The sequence below is a fragment of the Sinocyclocheilus anshuiensis genome, unplaced genomic scaffold (genome assembly GCF_001515605.1).
Source record: "Sinocyclocheilus anshuiensis isolate Anshui unplaced genomic scaffold, SAMN03320099.WGS_v1.1 scaffold1659, whole genome shotgun sequence".
In the NCBI taxonomy this organism is placed as follows: domain Eukaryota; kingdom Metazoa; phylum Chordata; class Actinopteri; order Cypriniformes; family Cyprinidae; genus Sinocyclocheilus; species Sinocyclocheilus anshuiensis.
Window position 1 is genome coordinate 185572 of NW_015551112.1, and position 20534 is coordinate 206105.

Here is a 20534-nt window from a genome sequence, read left to right on the forward strand (position 1 = left end):
GTGGTATGCTGGTAACAACTGGCTGGAGTATTCTGTGGAAAAAGATGAAATGTACTGCTTTAGTTGTCGTCTCTTTTTGACAGAAGAAAAGTTTAAAGCCAGGAGAGCGTGGAGAACAACTGGAGTTGTCAACTGGAGGAAGGCGGTTGAAAAGATTCATGAGCATGGATCCACTGAAGCCCATAATCAGTATAGTGAGGTGGGCCAACTATAGAAAAGGGCCTTTAGTTGAAGCTTTTAAAGCTCAGGCTGCAGAATGTGAGTTACAAAATGAAAAAGAAAGACAGAAAAACAGAAATATTGTTTTGCTTATAATAGACATCACAGTATATTTGGCAAGACAAGGACTTGGATTTAGGGGACATGATGAAAGTAGCACCAGTTCAAACTTCCTTGAGCTTGTGCACCTCTTAGCGAAATATGACAGTGTCCTCAGAATGCTTCTTGAGTGTATACAGATCACTCAGTCCTAAAAGAAGAAGCCACAGGTGACACGTTTATCCAACAGGACCCAAAATTACGTTATACAATCTTTTGGAACACAAGTGAGGAATGTAATTCTGAAAGAGATTAATGAGGCCAATATATTTTCAGTTCTTTTGGATGAAACTACTGATGTGTCACACTCAGAGCAAGTATCCTTTGTGGTCCGGTTTGTCCATGACATGCAAATAAAGGAGCGTTTCATCAAAGTGTGTCATGTTAAATCAACAACTGGCGAAGACTTAAAGGGATAGTTCACCCAAAAATGTAAATTTGATGTTTATCTGCTTACCCCCAGGGCATCCAAGATGTAGGTGATTGTTTCTTCAGTAGAACACAAACGAAGATTTTTTAACTCAAACCGTTGCAGTCTGTCAGTCATATAATGTAAGTGAATGGGAATCACGGCTTTAAGAGTCAAAAAAACATACACAAAACCAAATTAAACCCTGTGGCTCGTGATGATACATTTATGTGTAAAGACAAAACGATCGGTCTGTGCAAGAAACTGAACAGTATTTATATAGTTTTTTTACCTCTGATTTTCACCACAATGTCCGAACTGTCCTGAGCGCAATCAACAGCCGGCGCCTGACGCATCTTCTTCTTCTTCTTGCTTTACGGCGGATCGCAGACTTATAAGTGCATTACCGCCACCTATCTCTCAAATGGACCATTGACACTCTATCTACAATCTCAATTAGGAGTGTCAATGGTCCGTTTGAGAGATAGGTGGCGGTAATGCATTTATAAGTCTGCGATCTTATTGTCACGTGTCGCTGTTGTGGGTGGTTAGGACAAAAACTACATGGAAAAGATACTTTTTATCGTCCCTCGGCGAAAACTAATTGAGGAACCCTGCTTTATACAAACCACATTATAGATAGCACTAGAAAATAACCAAACATAGAAACAGACTTTCAGTTTTTTTCAGATTTGAGTTTATTACCTGTGTTCAGTGGTGTGCAAAAGGTGGGGGGCTCAAGTCGACGCTAAAGTGCCCTTTAGGTCTGATCTACGTCCCCCCCAGAGCGCGATTTCTACCGAGGGGACACCCCAAACCAACCCAAGCACGCAAATAAGTAAAAGTGTTTACTGCTTCATCTTAACAAGTTACATTGACAAAGTCTCTTTATAACAAGTCAGATATCAAATGTTTCTTTGAGAAACAGTTCCTGCATATAGATGAGACTAGAAACTATGAAAAATTAAACCAATCACAGAAAACATCCCAGCACCCAACAATAAACTACACAGACTGGACAAATACAACATGTACAAGCATTCTGTGAAAAGAACTGGTTATACTAGTAAAAAAAGCACAGATGGGATTCACTTTTAAGGGTTCACACCAATGGCTCTATGTTCATCTAGTTAGCGAGCCCCTGCTGGTAGATGATGTAACTACACTAACACTATCTGACTTTTAAAAAAAAAATCTGTTGAAGGCAATTCGAAGAAACTAGTGAACACGGTAGTAAAGATGGCATGAATTCTTCAGTTATCACAGAGCTCATAAGAGAACAAGTTTATTGTAAAGTATTATAAAATATAACCTGTACTTATCCAGGGGAGAGTTTTTTTTTAATACTACATTTAAATTTTCTTGTTCAAGAAAATCCTGGCCAAGAAAGGAAAATTCAAATAGCATAAAAACACAATGTGCATGACTACATTACTAAAGCATTCTGCAATAACTGACTGAAGAGAGCCTGTAAATTTCCAACAAGAGTCATTAAGTAAGCTAGATTTAGAGTTGAAGCTCCATTTGTGAGTCCAGTTAATCATCAAAGTGTTTTTAACTCAGTTCAGTCTGAGCTTCAGCAGTCATGATGAGCAGATGAAGGTACTACTGTCCTACTGTACGGTAGGTAACAGTGGTCCATGTATCTCCTGTCATCTTCTGGGTCAGAGTCTGAAAAGAAATAAAACAAACCGTCACAGAATGTCATGTAAATAGTAAATATTCACAGTAAATATTCAGTACTGAGTTTGACATTTATTATCTGACATCTGCAGGAATGGAGATGAACAGTAATTTGAATCTCACCTCAACATCATCGTAGTCTGTATCTTTAGCCTGTTTGACACCTGAGAGGTCAGAATGTAGGTTTAGTGCACAGAGTACAGGTTGTGTGGAAACATGTTTGTTTGCATTTGATTTCTGTCAGATTTAAGACTCAAAAAGGTCTTTTTTTTTTCAGATTTTTTAAAAATCTCTTTTGAAACAATTGCAAGGAGTCTTTATGTTGTGCTCAGAAGGACAATGAGATAAAACTAGACAAATGATGTATCTGGGTTTAATATCCCATTGACCAATCGAATTTTAGGCTGTGTTACATTACCGTGTGTGCTGTTTTTCAATATAAACCTTGTAGCTAATTTTACCCCACATTCATTTTCATATTCCAAAATACTAAAGTACTAAAGAAAGTACTAAAGAAATATGAGTTTTTCAGTATTTATGAGATGGACATACCTTTTTTATTTTTGCAGTAACAGTAAAGAATCAAACCAGCAAACAATATCACTCCCACAATACCAAACACAATAATCAGCCCAGTCATGTAAGATGAACCGTAGGAGTTTGTCGTCATTTGTGTTATTTCATTCTCTGGAAAGTAAAATATGAAGAACTGCAATAATCAGTCTATTCATATATAAGTTTAGTCATATAACAATCATCGTTGTAAAAAATCATTAGAGAAAATGCAGCTTGCAGTGTGTAAACTAAGAACAGAGATTTGAGTTGTGAGATAAAGACTAGTTATTGATGTTGAAGAAGATATTTACCTTCACAGAGCTGTGTGATGTTTATTCTGTCTTCTTTCCAGCTGACAGGGTTGCTATGGTTACAGATGATGGCTTCCACACTGCAGAACAGGATGAGAGTGTTGATCTGTGATGTCACTTCCTCTCGTGAGCAGCTGCCATATACAAAAGTGGAGCTGAGTGTGAAGTCATGACCTCTACATGTAAAACTGACAGTACAGGAATCACTAGATCCGCTTGAGTTCACAGTCAGGACAGGAGCCTCCACAGCATCTGAAACACACATTTAAACCAAAATCAGAAACACATTCACAGTTTCACAGCCCAGTGATTTAAAAAAAAAAAGTATAAACATTTCTTTTGTTAAATAAAGACAACAGAGATGCTGTCTACTGTACATTAAAATCTAAACACAATGCAAAGTATAAACATGATCCAAAAATATTTCTTTAACCATGTTATTTATCTGCATTCTCTATGTGAAAGGTTAAAATCGCCAAAAAAAGTGCCACAAGCTGGTTTAAATATAAAAGTGAAAAATGTAACAAACTACTCCAATGAATTGTCTGTTATGCAGGAACACATTAAATCACACAAAGAAATGAGACTCACCTATAACAGATACTCTGTATGTAACAATGTTGTTGTCTGATTCTGCAGCTACTATTGCTGTGTAGAGTCCACTGTCTGTCTTCTGCATGTTCTTCAGAGTCAGAGAGAAGGTTTTATTATTGAAATCCATTCTGTCCTTGTAGGAAGAGTAACGTTTTTCTTTTTTAGATTCACTTGTATATTTAACTATATTCTCTGATTTATCATTTTTCCAGTATAAATCATCAAACTCTGGTAGTTCTTGTGTCTGTATATCCAGTTGAACAGAAGCTCCCGTCTGCACAAACACAGAGATCTCAGCACTGAACCCTGAGGAGAGAGAAACACACAGTTCAGAACATTTTACACTTCCATCTCATCCCTTGTCATTATCTCACATTCCTGTATCTGGTGACATAAATCATATGTATCATTATTTTAGCAATGCGTTAGGGCTGTACTCACAGTAAAATAAATGTCCTTGGTCAAAGACATTGCATACATACATGTCACATAGTGGTTTATCATTTTTATAGTTTTGTTAAGAGTGTCGAAGTGAAGCTTTACATTCATGTATCAAATTTCATCAAATGACTGATTCCATTCTGGAGTTAAAGCTATTTTAGTCAAACAGACAACAACCTACATTTTTATTGTCCACTGGCAGCCATTCTGAAAAAAAAGTTAAATGCGTGTTTGCTGATTTTTGGCACTATATGACACTCCAGACTACATGAAGAATAAACAGCACATGTATATGCACTATTGTAGATTGCATTACGAGGGGTGAGGACCAGAAGGGCATAAGTGACATTTCCCCAACTTTACAGGAGGGCCAAAACTAAAATTTACCATAGTTTACCCAGCCAAAATGAATTTGAAATACATATATTTCATGCTAAGTATACTACAAATACATTTGCATATTACTAAACTGGTATACTTAAAGTCTGCTAAATTGGAACGACTAATTTTGTACTTGATGCACTTTAATTGTAAGAAAGCATTGCTGAGGTCCAACTTAAGATATACTGAACTATATTTGATTGTGTTGAAAGTGGAACTATTGCAAGTATATTTTAGGTACACTTTAAATATCTTGCATTTAAATATTATTCAAAGATCATACAATCCTCATCAATAGTGACATTAAAACACATTTTTGGCTTAATATGGAGAAATGTCCATTGTGCACAAGTAGTACTCCAAATAAAGTTTAATTATAATTTTTATATTTATATAAGTATAGAGTGATATGTCAGTAAATAGACAATAAATAAAGCAAATAAAATGTTAATAGATTTGAACTAGTATGAAATAATGTATTTTCAATACAGTATATTACTATTTTACTAGGGTTTGTAATAAAAAAATATGATAGCAAATATCATTAACTGAATGATACTGAAGTAATGAATTGCATAACTAATTATTAGTAACAATAATAATTATAATCCCTTCTATGCATTCTCTCTCTTGTGGCTAAGCAGTAACCGAGTGCCTGTATGATATGCCATTAGAATGTAAGTTATTGGTTACTACCTGCTAGCTAGCTACACCTCACAACATTGAATGCTGGATATTTTAATTTTCTCCATCATCATCCAGCTCTTTGTCACAAAATAAGCTTAATAATACATCTTCAGTAGTTAAAAACTGCTGTCTTCTCATGTTGACCTACCACACTTATTTGTTTTGTCAGTCATTTTGACTCATGTGCTATCCACAGGCTTTGCCCTCCATACATTTCTCAATGTCAAAGTGGTGTAAGTGCAGTTACGCCCTTTTGGCACCAACTGGCTTAGTATTTTCAGTGTTAAGTCTTTTGGTTTCTAATGAATAACTCCAAAAATATTATGAATTCACTTGTGTCCTTTTGGCAGTAGAAAGAGCTCATCAAGAGCTTTCGTTCGATATATATATCGCCATTTCACCCAAAATGTCACTTACACCCTTCTGGTTCTCACCCCTCGATTATGCATATAAAATCTCTATGATACATGGTTCATGCAGTATAACCAAAGTAACTCAAAATTTAATTGATTTTATATGAATTTTATGACTTTATAAAATCTCTATAGCTCTAGTAGCACTTTGTGCTTTACTTCCCAAACAGTGTTTCAAGAAACAGTAGTCAGATAAACATTTTGTCTTCCATTCTCTAATGTAACAGAAATTATTCTCTAAAACTAGTGTTAGAGACTAATCACTGTTCTAGCCTGTTTCTTCTAGACGATGTTTGAAACTTTATTTTAGTATTGCCTCTATATAATGAATAAAAGCATCTGGATGAAAACATCTGCTGGATGAATAAATGTAAATGTGCAGATACTCTGCTTGAGACAACTATCAGACAACCTGAGACACACAACTATGGCAGATTGATAATGACTTTATATGATTATAAAGCATTAAATAATGGCAAAACTTAGTCTTAGCAATTACTATTGTTACATGAGACACACTATCGAGTTAAATTTTCAAAACCATGTAAACTCTGACCTGTGCAGCAATCATCATAAAGATAATCATTAATAACTAACTGAATTAATCATTTAATTGAGTTTATTACCTGTGTTACTGACGAAGAGAAGGATGAAGGATGGAAGCAGAGGATCTACTGCCATTGTAACAAACATCAGAATGACTGGTGTTGCTGTTTTAGAAAAGGAAGTTGTATATGGGTAAACTGACACTCGGTTAGCTTCTTCCGACCACAGACAATGAATTCAGCATTTTAACAGTTAATAGTTAGATTTGATTTATTGCTTTTAAAAGCTCCTTACATACATGTAGTTGAGATCAAGTCTTTAATTTGAACCAGGTAAAAAAAAAAAAATAAATAAAAATAAAATATATATATATATATATATATATATATATATAGCTGTGTGTGGATTCTGAAGGAGGAGGAACAGACAGAGAAAACTACTTATGCTACTTATACAATGCATCATCATTCCTCAGTTGAACACATGCAGAAAGAACTTTCAAGGAGACATGGAAGATGGGATAGTGGTGTTACATATAACACAGAGGCTTCAAAGTTTTTATCAAGTACGCAGTGCAATGAAGCCGTGTATCAAGACTGGTTTTGTATTCAGAAAATCATGTGATGGATGACTCACTTTCTGTTCAGGTTTCGCTGTACATGTCGTAACTTTACTCCAAGGTGGCACGGTCTGGTTGGTTGAATTGTGAGGAGTGTAGTGTACTATTAATAGTTTAATTAATAGGTTGTTAAATTGATCAATAAACAGTTTTTTCTACTTTTTGTCAAATATTTGGACTTTTGATTGCTTTTTTGTCATTTGGTGTAAATTGTTTTACAAAAACATAAGTAATGAGTGAACTGTGAGCCACTTCACATTTTCAAGAAAATTTCACATTTTAAAATCTCTTGTTCAACAGAAACCTGGTCAAGAAAGGAAAATCGAAAGCACAAAAGCACATATAAAAAAACAGAGTATGATTACTTGAAACTATATTTAAATTACATGCGAGAAGCAGTGAAGGACTCATTTATAACATCTGCAGTGACTGTCTGAAGTTCATTGGACTCACAATAGAAATAGTGTCTGTACACTTCCACAAGAATCATTAAGTCAGGAAGCTAAATTAAGGCTTTAAGTTCTGTTTGTGAGTCTTCAGCAGTCCTGAGCAGATGAAGGTGTTTGGTGTTGTCCTATGGTACAGTAGGTAACAGTGGTCCATGTATCTCCTGTCATCTTCTGGGTCAGAGTCTGAAGAGAAATAAAACAACCCATCACAGACTGTCAAGTGAAACAGTTAATATTCAGTATTGAGTTTGTATTGAGATCTGACGTCTGCAGGAATAGAGATGAACAGTCATTTGAATCTCACCTCAACATCATCGTAGTCTGTATCTTTAGCCTGTTTGACACCTGAGAGGTCAGAATGTAGGTTTAGTGCACAGATTACAGGTTGTGTGGAAACATGTTTGTTTGTGTTTGATTCTTGTCATATTTTATACTTAAAAAGGTGAGATTTCGCTCATTTAACTGACTGATAGTCTAGAAGTTTAATATTGTTAAATATTTAATATTACTATAATATTATAATGTTACTATAATATTAATAATAATTGAATATTACTATAAGTGTATGTTAGACAGTTTGTTTTGAAGAGTCTCTGTGGAATTTATAGAGTCAAATGGAACCTATTAGTCCGACTGTAAAACAGTGTATGAAATTTGAAATTATGAGTTGAGTATTTGTTGCCAACAGTAAAATCATTATTTCAGTTAGAACACAAGCAAAGATCTGAAAATAAATTTATGTTGCAACAAGATCATTTTGTGCATTTAAATTTCATAGTTAAGTTGTGCACCCAATGGAAAATTAATTATAAACCTAAATCTATAACATAAGGTGAGACATTCATTTAGTCATTTAGTACTAATTCTTTTAGTACTACAGAAACTGTTTCAGTTTTAAATATGAGATCATTTATTTGAGAAGGCAAACCTGTTTTATTCTTGCAGCAACAGTAAAGGACCAAACCAGCAAACACTATCACTCCCACAACAACACACACAATAATGAGCACAGCCATGTAAGATGAACTGTAGGAGAGTTGGAATCTTTCATCCTCTGGAAAGTAAAAAAGAAGAACCGTAATAATCAGTTTATTCATAGTAAGTTACTTAATAAATAATTAGAAAATGCAGCTTGCAGTGTGTAAACCAAGACCAACAGAGATTTGAGTTGTGAGATAAAGACTAGTTATTGATCTTGAAACAGATATTTACCTTCACAGAGCTGTGTGATGTTTATTCTGTCTTCTTTCCAGCTGACAGGGTTGCTATGGTTACAGATGATGGACTCTTCACTGCAGTCCAGGATGAGAGTGTTGATCTGTGATGTCACTTCCTCTGGAGAGCAGCTGTTGTTCTGATAGCTAGAGTCAATCATGAGCTCATGAGCTCTGCATGTGAAGCTCACAGTACAGAAGTTACCACTGAACCAGTTTGAGTTCAGTCAGGACAGGAGCCTCCACAGCGTCTGAAACACACATTTACTGCAAGATCACGATCACATTCACAGCAGTGGTGCAGTAGACATTCACGTCTAAACACATCACACATTATAAACATAGAATATTATATGAGCAACATTTTTTTTTTCTTCAGATTTTTCAGTTTTTGCAGAAGCAGACAAAATCCTAAAATAAAGATAATATGCACAAGCTGGTTACATTGTAAATAAAACACACAAAAAAATTAACAATTATGCTTATGAATTGTCTGTTATGCAGGAACACATGAAATCACACAAAGAAATGAGACTCACCTATAACAGATACTCTGTATGTAACAATGTTGTTGTCTGATTCTGCACTTGCTATTGCTGTGTAGAGCCCACTGTCTGTCTTCTGCATGTTCTTCAGAGTCAGAGAGAAGGTTTTATTATTGAAATCTACTCTGTCCTTGTAGGAAGAGAGAAGTCTTACTCTTTTAGTTTCACTTGTATATTTAACTATATTCTCTGATTTAATTTTTTTCCAGGATAAATCATCAAACTCTGGTAGTTCTTGTGTCTGTATATCCAGTTGAACAGAATCTCCCATCTGAACAAACACAGAGATCTCAGCACTGAACCCTGAGGAGAGAGAAACACAGTTCAGAACATTTTACACCTCCATCTCATCCCATGTCACACAATATACACCTATTTGGATAAATAAATAAACCACAATGAGTTCATAAGCAATAAAAGTATTTTTCCCTTGCATAATTATATCATGTCATCTCACATTAACATTGCCATTCAGTTCATTCTTTTTATAGTTAATATATTAACACATATAGAAATACATGGAGGTGTGTGGTCTCTCTAGACCACGAGACAATGAATCAATGCATGGATATAAAATACATGTTTCTGTGATATGTGATTCATAATATATAACAAAAATAACTAATAATTCTAATAATTACAAATAAAATAGCCTTAATGAGATGTTGAACTACGGCAAACTAAATGTAATTGCTTTTTACAAACATCATCATACATAAAGCACTAGAAAATGACAAAACATAGTATTAGAAATTTTAATTGTTGTACATACATTCATTAATTGAGTTTATTACCTGTGTTTGAGATAAGGAGAAGGATGAAGGATGCAAACAGATGATCTACTGCCATGGTAGCAAACATCACGATGGCTGATGTTGTATTCTTAAAACAGGAAGTTGGATATGTGTGCAGTGACACTGGAGGAGCCTCTTTATAACTCTCCCACCACAAACAGAACAGTTACTAATCAACTACTAAATACCAAATATATATTTTAATTGTTTTCCCAAAAGAGAACATTCTCAAACATCCACAGGGGGATTTTGTTATATTTAGACAACTTTATTACACACACACACACACACACACACACACACACACGGCCGGACTTACCATTGGGCTTGAATGGGCTGCAGCCCAGGGGCCCCGCCTTGTAGGGGGCCCCGCCTTAACCCGTTTACATTTGTTCAGTTATGTGCCAGTCAGAAATTATTAGCCGCATTTCAACTGCGCACACGGGCCAGCCGGGGCTAACAGCTTCCAACTACGACCTTCGAAGCCATAACCAAACAGCATAAACTGGAATTTATGATTTTTTTCACATAGAAAAAGGACACGCGTATTAAATCACGTCTGCACTGCGCCGAATCGCCGATTCATTACTCATCACATGGCTAGCCTACTTTAAACGGTTCAATTAAGCCTTTAGCCCAAAAGAGCGCACATTTAGAAAGATAATGATACATTCTCTCATGTTCACGCCTCACTTCTTTACAGAGGATGATTCTATATTATATTAATGTTCCACTAAATTAATCTGAAGAGTTTTGAGCGCTCTCTCCTCTCCAAAGACTATAGAATAACCTAATATTTTACAGGGACTTTGTCCCGTCTCACTACCTCCACACAAAGTGGAGCAGAAGTTTCATCAAAACGATTTAAAAAAATAAAAATAGCCATTTACAGGGTTCGTACGGTCATGAAAACCTTAGAAAGATTTGGAAAAGTCGTGGGAATTTATTTTATAAATCTCTATATAACAGAATATATGTTTAATCACATCCTGAATCTCGGTGCGGGATTGTGCATTTTGGTTTTACTCATTTTCGCAGGTTTCGCACGTTTGGAAAATTCCCGCAAACATTTATTTAATAAACAATGTAGGTTAGATGAGTAAAAAAAAATTCACACAGAACATCAGATTGTCAGTCATTTGAAAATAGTGAGAGTGGTTCAGCTGTACCGCGTCTTCTCGCTCTCACTCTCTCAAAATTGCCTCACATCAGCGCATCTCGTCTGCACTAAGAGAAATGCTGCACGCTTCCATACAAGACTTTAGCTCAGCTGACAGAACTGTCACTTGCCTAATCGGGTCAGTGTTGCATCATCACAAACGTTTATCATTTGCACGTCTTTTTAAGTCTTTTTAAACTATTCGGTACTGGCGCGCTCCAAACTAGATTTCTGGGCGCTCACGGTCACATCCAAAGCACCGCGCACATGAAGCCTCATCGCAAACACCTCAAGAAAAGGTTATTGTTTTCATTGTTTCTGACTCAAGTAACCTTGCATTTTAATAAATAATGTTACATAAAGACAATTAAACGGTCTGTAATAAATGAACAAGTTACTAGCAATGCAATAGTACAAGGATAGGCTACAAATGAAACAAACTGTGTTTTAACTTTTTCAGGTAGGCTAGCCTAAAACTAACAGTAGCTGCTACTATTCAGGAACAAAATACTATGATGTATAAAGTCACAGATATAGATTATATTTACATATTAATCCATATTAAATATGAAAAAGTTATTTAGTCAAGAGCAGATTTGAGCAGAGTGATTAACACAGACTGACAGACAGCAGGTATACAAGCTGCTGTCACTTTCATACCAAATGTTAATGTTAACAATGTTAATTAATTAGCCCTATTGGTTATTGTTAATTATTGTTAACAACAAAAGGCAAAATCACTCACTGCTCTTGACTGAATAACTTTTGTAACTTGAATTTTAAGAATTAATCTGTTGTTTAATTTACAGTGAATTTACTGTTTTTAATTTACAGTTTATTCCATTTCTGCAGCATTTCTGTACCTGAATGTTTTCCACCAAAACTGTTTCTAAAACGAAATTCAGGTCCTGAGTTTAATTTATAATACTGGCTAAGCAAATTACAATATACTTAACATTCTGGCATTCAGTTATGTGATTATGTAGCCTAACTTATGTTCTCTGCATGAAGTAACGTCTGGCACAGTCGCAGCCTGTGCTTATTAGAAAGCAAACAAATAGCAATTTTGCGTTACTCCATAATAATGTTCTAGTTGAGGGCATTTGTAGTATAGGTATGGGGCCCAAACATAACCTCAAGCCCAGGGGCCCCCGGCCCCGTAAGTCCTGCCCTGCACACACACACAGTAATGACTGCTGCTAAGGCTGAAACAAATGAAAACAGAAGGAAGAAAAGATCAAAAGTTTCCCCCCTTCTGGTCAATGTATTCCTGTCTCTGCTGAATTATATTTTTCCCGGTGGGGATAAAAAAAAAAAATTTCATAGTGACAGTATGACATTAATACGCAATGTTTTTACTCAAAACTCACTCTATTGTGGCCTAATGAAGACACTGAAAATAAACTGACGCATAAATGCATTACGAGACAAAACGCAGAACCGTCACCGTAATGTGGGAATTATGATCACGCAATATTGACTGATGGATCAGCAGAGAATCGTCTTTCTGCGAGTCACTAAGAAATTATGATTCTATTATATTTAAAGAAATATGAGGTAAACGTGTGAATACATGCGCACTTTATATATTACAATATGTGCGCACTTTTGGAGTAAAGCACAAAAAATATGGAAGCAAACGCGATTGAATATGTACAGTGTCTCATTAACTAAACCAAAGTCACAGAACTGGTGTAGGCTATCATTCCTGAATGAATCAGAGTCTTTGAAAGACCCATTTTTATAGACAACAATTCAATGACCAATTATTATAGACAGCCACTTCATTTTATTCTTAAATGAATGAATGAAGCAATTTGAACGAATATATGCTCTGGGCGTTTTTTGGTATTTTCGCCTAAATGTTTACCCTACACACATACAATGGAGGAAATAAAAAAAAATGGTTTAATTGTAAAGAAAACCCTTTGAACTACAAAATATGAGTGTAATTCTTTATAAATAACATTATATATTTTTCAAATATTACAATAAACAAAAAAACATAGGTGCTTTTGGAGTTTTAAAAGAAATGATTTTTTTGAAATTCTGTAATTCAGGTTCTCTTAGGTCCAGCTCTCTGCAATTTACTTTGTTTGATGCCACTAGATGCCAAAAAGTACCAGAAAAAAATAATATTTCAAATAACAGCTTCTAAACAGGAGTTACTACATTATAAGTGAAGCGAGTCAAATTGTCTATTTCTGCATCTAAATGTGTCATTGTGAGTTTCCTTTGCAAAAACAGGCTTTATAAAACACATTAACCCCACAATCCTACATTACTCTGTGCCACAAGCACTTTAATTGATTATTAATTGAATTATGTTTCATTTTTATGTTTTTCTAAGTAGTAATATACAAAATGGCCAAAGTGAATTGGACCAAATTTCAAATATTGTGTATTCTACAATCGGTTTAATTATTTCAGGATGCACAAGACTGTCTACATTATAAAATATATCTGGTCTATCAAAATCTAAAATAGAATCCATATCCTCCAGCTTTATATCATTCCATTTATGTGCATTCTGTATTGGGATACTGCTTCACAGCATCTCTCACCTCATCAGTTGACTCACTCCTGTATAATCCATTTATATTTACTGTATATTGACTGAAATGCATAATGTACTGTACTTTTTTGTCAATAAACAGTGTATCAGATTGCTAGCTGTGCTTTTACGTTTCAAAACAAAGATTCAAATATAAAAAATCCACGGCGCCGCTGAACGTTCTTCACCATATATAACTTGTAATATGATTATCATAGATTGATATTATCCGAGCCGCATGTGCAGTATCCTTTCTGTGAGGGAAACTAGCCTTCAAAACACCGAGTCCAAAAACTACAGACCCCAAAACACCCAGCGTACATTCCCGGATGTGAAGACCCCCACCTCCCCCTTCTAGTGAGCAGAGGTGTCAAATTTCACGGCTCTGAAATGGCCGCCGAGTTGAGAGACATGTAATCTGACCAACTGCAGTCCACAAGCGACCACAGATCTATAGAACATATTACTTTCATAATTCAAGTATCATTTCATTTTGTTCATATTTCTGTATTAAAAATATTGTATAAAACATTAATCTCATTTCATTATATATTTGTAATTGCTATGTAAACACACATTCAGCCGTCTGATCAGCATTAAACTGTAAATACATCTAAAAGCATCTTCAGACGCAGGCTATATCTCTGAATAGTGATGTTATTGGTAACAGCCTATTGTTATATTATTCAAATTTATTTGATGTAACAATTTAACATTAAAGATTACATACAAAAGGGAAAAATAAAAATAAAAAATAAAATCAGTTGCCTTTTATGGGAAAGTTAATTTCTGACACAGATGACACTGGCTTATTGGTCGAAATGTTATTTCAGGGTTTGGATATGTTCTTGATAACTAAAACGAGTTCACCTTCAAATCATGACGTCAAATTCACATTTCACTAAAGTCAATCACTGAAACAAGCACTCTGATGAGCAAATAGTCCAATGGGCTCTGCCTCAACACGGTTTGTGTCAAGCCATTCGTTAATATGGCTGTTTGATGAAGAGAAAGAGATCAAATGTAGTAGAAATAATAAACATGTCAAGAATCCGTTAAAGCGGAGGACTCTTATTATGTTTTTTAAGGACTATTATTATGTTGTAATGTTTGGTTGACCAATCAGCGGAGAGGGGCGTTTCACTCCCACCCACAGTTAGAGATCGAATATTCAAGTAGTTTACTTGTTTTCTGTCGCTGAACTTAAAAACGAAAAATGAAGCAGAATTCTTGATTTTTCGTTTTGTTTGAACAAATGAAAATGAAAATTTGCCGTTTTTTCAATTTTGCTGATTTCAATATTAAATTAAAAAACAAATTATACGTAGGTACACGGACCTACACGGACCATTGAATGTGGTGTAAATTGAAAAAAAAAAAAAGTTTTGAGAATGAGAGAATGAGAATGAGAATGAGAATGAGAATGAGCTTTATTGCCAGGTATGTTTACACATACGAGGAATTTGTTTTCGTGACAGAAGCTTCCACAGTGTAACAGAATGACAGTGACAGAACAAAAAACACAGATAATAATAAAAAAATAAAAATAAAAAAATAGAACAAGTAAATAAGGAATAAAAATATATACATCGACAATTGTATGTGCAGGTATATTACAATAGACAGTTTTGTATGTACAGGTACTGTATATTATGTGCAAATTTTAGGTGTAGACTGAGTATGAGTGTTAGATAAATAAGTGTATGAGTGTATAAATAGTGTGTGTTCCACAGTTATTGTCAAGAGTTCATAAGATGGATTGCCTGAGGGAAGAAACTGTTCCTGTGTCTGGTCGTTCTGGTGCTCAGTGCTCTGTAGCGTCGACCAGATGGCAACAGTTCAAAGAGGGAGTGTGCTGGATGTGAGGGGTCCAGAGTGATTCTGCCAGCCCTTTTGCTCACTCTGGATAAGTTCAGTTCTTGGAGAGAAGGGAGGGTTGTACCAATGATTCGCTCAGCAGTCCGGACTATCCTCTGAAGTCTTCTGAGGTCAGATTTGGTAGCTGAGCTGAACCAGACAGTTATTGAAGTGCAGAGGATGGATTCAATGATGGCGGAGTAGAACTGTTTCAGCAGCTCCTGTGGCAGGTTGAACTTCCTCAGCTGGCAAAGGAAGTACAACCTCTGCTGGGCCTTTTTCACAATGGAGTCAATGTGAGTGTCCCACTTCAGGTCCTGAGAGATTGTGGTGCCCAGGAACCTGAATGACTCCACTGCAGTCACAGTGCTTTTGTCACGAAAAACAGGAAAATAATTTCAAACAGATAATGTCTTTTTTGTTCTCTGACAATGTAATCGCTGCCTGTGAGGTATTGTTCAAATTCTTTCATGAAAACAAAAAAGAGAGATCTAGAATTTGAATATTTGCATCTGTGAATGTGGAATTTTGCAAGCAACAGAATCAGACTCATTAGGGTGAAACCAGCAAAAGTGGGACATCAGTTAAAATGGGACAAATAAGCTTAGTGCTCCTTTAAAAAATATACTGATATAAGGGTGCTCTTGAAATGTCATTTAATTTGAATATCAACATTTGATTTGTCAAATGTAAATCATATGGGTGTGGTTACTGCTCAAGTGCTGGAAAGTCTGAGAAAGTACATGGTAAGTGCCCATAGTTTAACTCTATTAAAATTGTTAAAGCGGTCATAATGATGTTGCTAAAAATAACATTATTTTGTGTATTTGGTGTAATGAAATGTGTTCCCTTACCATACTGTGATGATGCCCTGTCAGGCCGGAGCAACAATTCAAAAACATTAAAACCCATTATAAACTAGGCATTCGTTGAATCCAGTGGGGACATAATTATGGATTATAATTACTTATACTGTCTTTTTACGCGTTGCGTTGCATCGCGCCGCGTCAACAAAACTACAGCGAGAATAAAAGTTACGCCTTCTTTCTTTGCGTGAACATTTGGGCGGCGTTATGCAAATCTTCCCACATCGTGATGTAGACATGTGGGGGCGTGTTAGATCGAGTCGTTTTAGGTAGGTGTGGCTGACTCTTAACTTTTATAAAGAATATCTCTTTGGATTTGAGACTTTAGTCTTTGCAACTTTACAGATCTTCTTTATGCACCAAGAGCTTGTAACACTCCAAAGAGAAAGGAAAAATTGAAATCGCATCATATGACCCCTTTAAGGTTTAAATTCCAATACAAACAACAGTATTTCAATCTACAATATAAATTACATTACTTGTATTACATGTGTTCATGTGATTATACAATTTTATGCAATGATGTGGAAGTTTCTTTATTTTATTTAAAAAAAATGTCAAGTTTTGTTACTGTCCCAATTTATCTTAATATGTTAGATAAATTAGTTGCATTCAGCTAAAGTGGGACATCCTATATATTAAAAGATAATACATTGCTTAATGTGAGAAATTGTTTTGTTTTACAGAAAATGTCATTAACTGTAGGTAGAAGACATGTCAGTGAAAGAAAAAAGTAAGAAAATAAATTTTTGAAGATTAAGATTTTGGTGTAAAAAAGTGCCTAAATAAACACATGCCTGCTCTCCCCATACTTACCCACATACTACATAAACACACAAATATGAAAGCATGTGTTACACACACACTTGAGCACACGGTTGGATACAAACACTTACAGTACACACACACACAAGTACACACACAGTACACACACACAAGCAGGCACATCATAGAGGAAATTGTGGCCTTTTTTAAAACTACATAGTACATTGTACTTCTGTTGAATTCAATTAGCCTAGTTATTATTGTCCTTCTGTTGTGTTTTAATCTTTAAATTATAAAGAAAATACAGAAGTAAATTTTGTACTTCTGTTGGAGTGCTTTAATAATTCTTTACATTTATGCTTCTGTTTTAATTCAGTAATCGTTAAGCGTTTATGGCTTTACACTCAATAGCACAATCCACTAGTACGTCTATTTTTATAAAGTATTTATTTTAAATTTAGAAAAAATTTCAACTTAAAAAATATTATTTGTACTTGTAAGAAATTGTATTATCTAAGCACAAACTAGATACAAATGTGTCCCATTTTACATGAAAAAGCCTGAAGAATAAAAATGGCCACTTAACATTTTTTAATCTCTGTATATTTTAAAAACAACAACAACAACAACCAATATTCCTTCAAAAAAAAAAAAACATACAAGAGACTTTGAGAATTTGTTTAAAGCATAACAAGTGTTGGTCGAATATATTTATTTGTATTTAATACACAGTTTATCAAAAAGTGTCCCACTTGTGCTGCCTCTATATACACTATATAAAACTGTTCTTCTTTTGAGATTGATCACAATCGACAAAACCCAGCACCACATACTTCCAAAAATGTTTATTAAATTATTATTAAACATTCAAATTAAAATGCCGTCAACTTTCCGCCTCAAAAAGGACCCCCATTGGAAGCCCTTTATACCCAAAAGCTAGGCAAGATATCCTGTATGAACTGCTTCAATTAAACACAAGAATAGTTAATAAGGGATATCAGGTAAGATATATGTGGGTCCCAGCACATGTTGAGATTAGGGGGAATGAGATGGCGGACAGGCTGGCTAAAAGGGCACTAACAAAAGACAACGTAGAAATGCAGATTAATGTAAGTAAAGCAGAGGTTAAATGCATAGTATGGGAGAAAATCAATAAAAGCTGGCAAGAGAGGTGGGAAAGAGAGGAGAAAGGGCGGCATTTATATCCAATTCAGAGAAATGTTAAAGAGGAAAGGGTGGAAATCGGAAATAGGAGAGAAGATGCGGTGATGACTAGGTTAAGGTTGGGACATTGTTCACTGAATAAAACACTAAAGATGATAGGGAAGCACGAGACAGGGTTGTGTGAGGGATGTCGAGAAGAGGAGTCAGTGGAGCACATAATAATGACTTGTAAGAGATATGAAACACAGAGGCAGGTAATGAAGAATAAACTAAGGGAGATTGGGGTGCAGGAGATCACATTACAAGGGTTACTAAGCACAGTAAATAGGGCACAGAGTAGAATATTGATTACTTTTTTAAGGGAATCAGGGGTTTTAGGCAGGATTTGATGTGTGATGTGTGTGTGGATATTAATGTGAGGGGACAATGTGAGTGAGGTGTAAGTTTTAGTAGGAAAAGTACGGTGGCCGAGAAGTGCTAAACAAATCACAATTCTGAAAACAAAATAACAAATTACAAACGCAAATGCAAGTCTAAAAAACAAAATAACAATTCAGAAAGCACAACAACAATTCAGAAAACATTATAACAAGTCAGAAAACACAACGACAAATCAGACAAACTGGAAGAGGTAGGTATAGTTTGAGACAGCGCCATTGGTTTGGGATTACTCACCGCTGACTGGACGAGACATCTGTCAATCAACGTATACAGGAAGAACCAGCCGAAGAACAGCAGAGTCGTGGTAGAAAGTTCGGAGATGGTATTAAAGTAGCTCAATTTAAATGTATTGTATTAATTGCCCTTGCTATGGAATAAAAAATTATTATAATAATAATTGTGTTTTCTGACTTGTTATAATGTTTTCTGAATTGTTGTTGTACTTTCTGAATTGTTATTTAGTTTTTTTAGACTTGCATTTGCGTTTGTAATTTGTTATTTTGTTTTCAGAATTGTGATTTAGCACTTCTCGGCCACCGTAGAAAAGGGAATAGATAACCGATCTGATCCACACTCCGGAGCAGAAGGGGGCGGTAATGCACCAATAAGCTGGATGCTAACCGCCGTTAAACTGGAAAGAAGAAGAAGAAGCCCTTTATACCGCCTGCTAGAAATTATACGAATATTTGTGTAAAGCTCGGTTACTAATCAAACAGCGCATTTTCTCAATATAAAGTATTATCGTTTCAGCCTAAGGATTATCACAGAATTGATTTGAGAGACATTATTGTTACAAACATTGTAAACTACATATTTACGCGACGCGGCGCCGTCAGGACCTGAAAACATGGAATCGAAGAAGCATCGTAGGAGCCGATCGCGGTCCCGGTCTGGAGAAAGATCCCGTAGATATGTCCGCTCGCCCGAGGACAGACATGCTCGGAACCACTCTGACCTCTGACCGCGAGACAGAAGAGCACGATCACACGGAAGATCGAAAGACGGAGACAGGTACTGAAAACCATAAACCATAAAAAATTAAACAATCCTGTAGGTATGTCAGTTTTTATAATAGGAGGGGGTCCGTGGAAAAGTTTAGAGAAAAACAGTGACAAAATGTATGTATGCATGTATGATTGAATAAATAAATAAATAAGATTGAAATGAACGAATAATTAGTTAAATACAAATATTCAAAATAATATTAAAATAACCAAGTAAACAAACAAATCAACAATACATTTAACAGTGCAGTGCTATAGTGACAAGAAACAAAACAAACAAACAAAAAAAATCTAAAGGTTTTTATATTAAAGGGGTCATATGATGCTGCTAAAAAGAACATTATTTTGTGTATTTGGTGTAATGAAATGTCTGTATGCGGTTTAAAGTAAAAAAAAAAAACATTATTTTCCACATACTGTACATTATTGTTTCTCCTCTATGCCCCGCCTTCTGAAACGCGTCGATTTTTACAAAGCTCATCGGTCTGAAAAAGCGAGGTGTGCTGTGATTGGCCAGCTATCCAGTGCGTTGTGATTGGCCGAATACCTCAAGCGTGAGACGGAAATGTTACGCCCCTCACCATACTGTGTTGATGCCGTGTCCGGCCGGAGCAACGACACAAAAACATGAAAACCCATTACAAACGAGGCATTTGTTGCATCCAGTGGGGACATAATTACTGATTATAATGACTTATACTGTCGTTGTACGCGTTGCGTTGCATTGCGCCGCGTAAACATAAAACCATGTCTGCATTTGTGATC

General features: G+C 35.4%; 2 protein-coding genes and 1 pseudogene across 4 annotated transcripts in view; 1 reads left to right on the top strand and 2 right to left on the bottom strand.

Moving 5' to 3' along the window:
- Window positions 1–2019: 2019 nt before the first annotated feature.
- Window positions 2020–6473, bottom strand: LOC107662971 (uncharacterized). Its single transcript, XM_016453107.1, has 6 exons — window positions 6419–6473; window positions 3868–4176; window positions 3277–3528; window positions 2963–3097; window positions 2534–2574; window positions 2020–2398 (listed from the first exon to the last, which is right to left on the bottom strand). The coding sequence occupies exons 1-6, from the start codon at window positions 6471–6473 to the stop codon at window positions 2333–2335; spliced, it is 858 nt and encodes a 285-aa protein (XP_016308593.1). The 3' UTR covers window positions 2020–2332.
- An 848-nt stretch (window positions 6474–7321) lies between these two features.
- On the bottom strand, window positions 7322–10115 carry LOC107662966 (CD48 antigen-like; annotated as a pseudogene).
- Window positions 10116–19393: 9278 nt separating this feature from the next.
- Window positions 19394–20534, top strand: part of LOC107662985 (cactin-like) — a 15880-nt gene continuing 14739 nt past the window's right edge. For 2 of the 3 annotated variants that reach the window (XM_016453119.1, XM_016453120.1), the window contains exon 1: window positions 19394–19708. In XM_016453119.1, the coding sequence (XP_016308605.1) occupies window positions 19613–19708 (96 nt within the window). In that variant the 5' untranslated portion in view covers window positions 19394–19612. The remainder of the gene's footprint in view (window positions 19709–20534) is intronic. The other variant, XM_016453121.1, reaches the window with a different exon arrangement.

Excerpts from the sequence above, each read along its gene's own strand:
- LOC107662971 (XM_016453107.1), bottom strand. The coding sequence starts at position 6,473 with ATGGCAGTAGATCCTCTGCTTCCATCCTTCATCCTTCTCTTCGTCAGT. Across the intron at positions 4,177-6,418 it reads TCTCTTCGTCAGTAACACAG|GGTTCAGTGCTGAGATCTCT; the intron begins GTAATAAACTCA and ends CTCTCTCCTCAG. Across the intron at positions 2,575-2,962 it reads TTACTGCAAAAATAAAAAAG|GTGTCAAACAGGCTAAAGAT; the intron begins GTATGTCCATCT and ends CTGACCTCTCAG.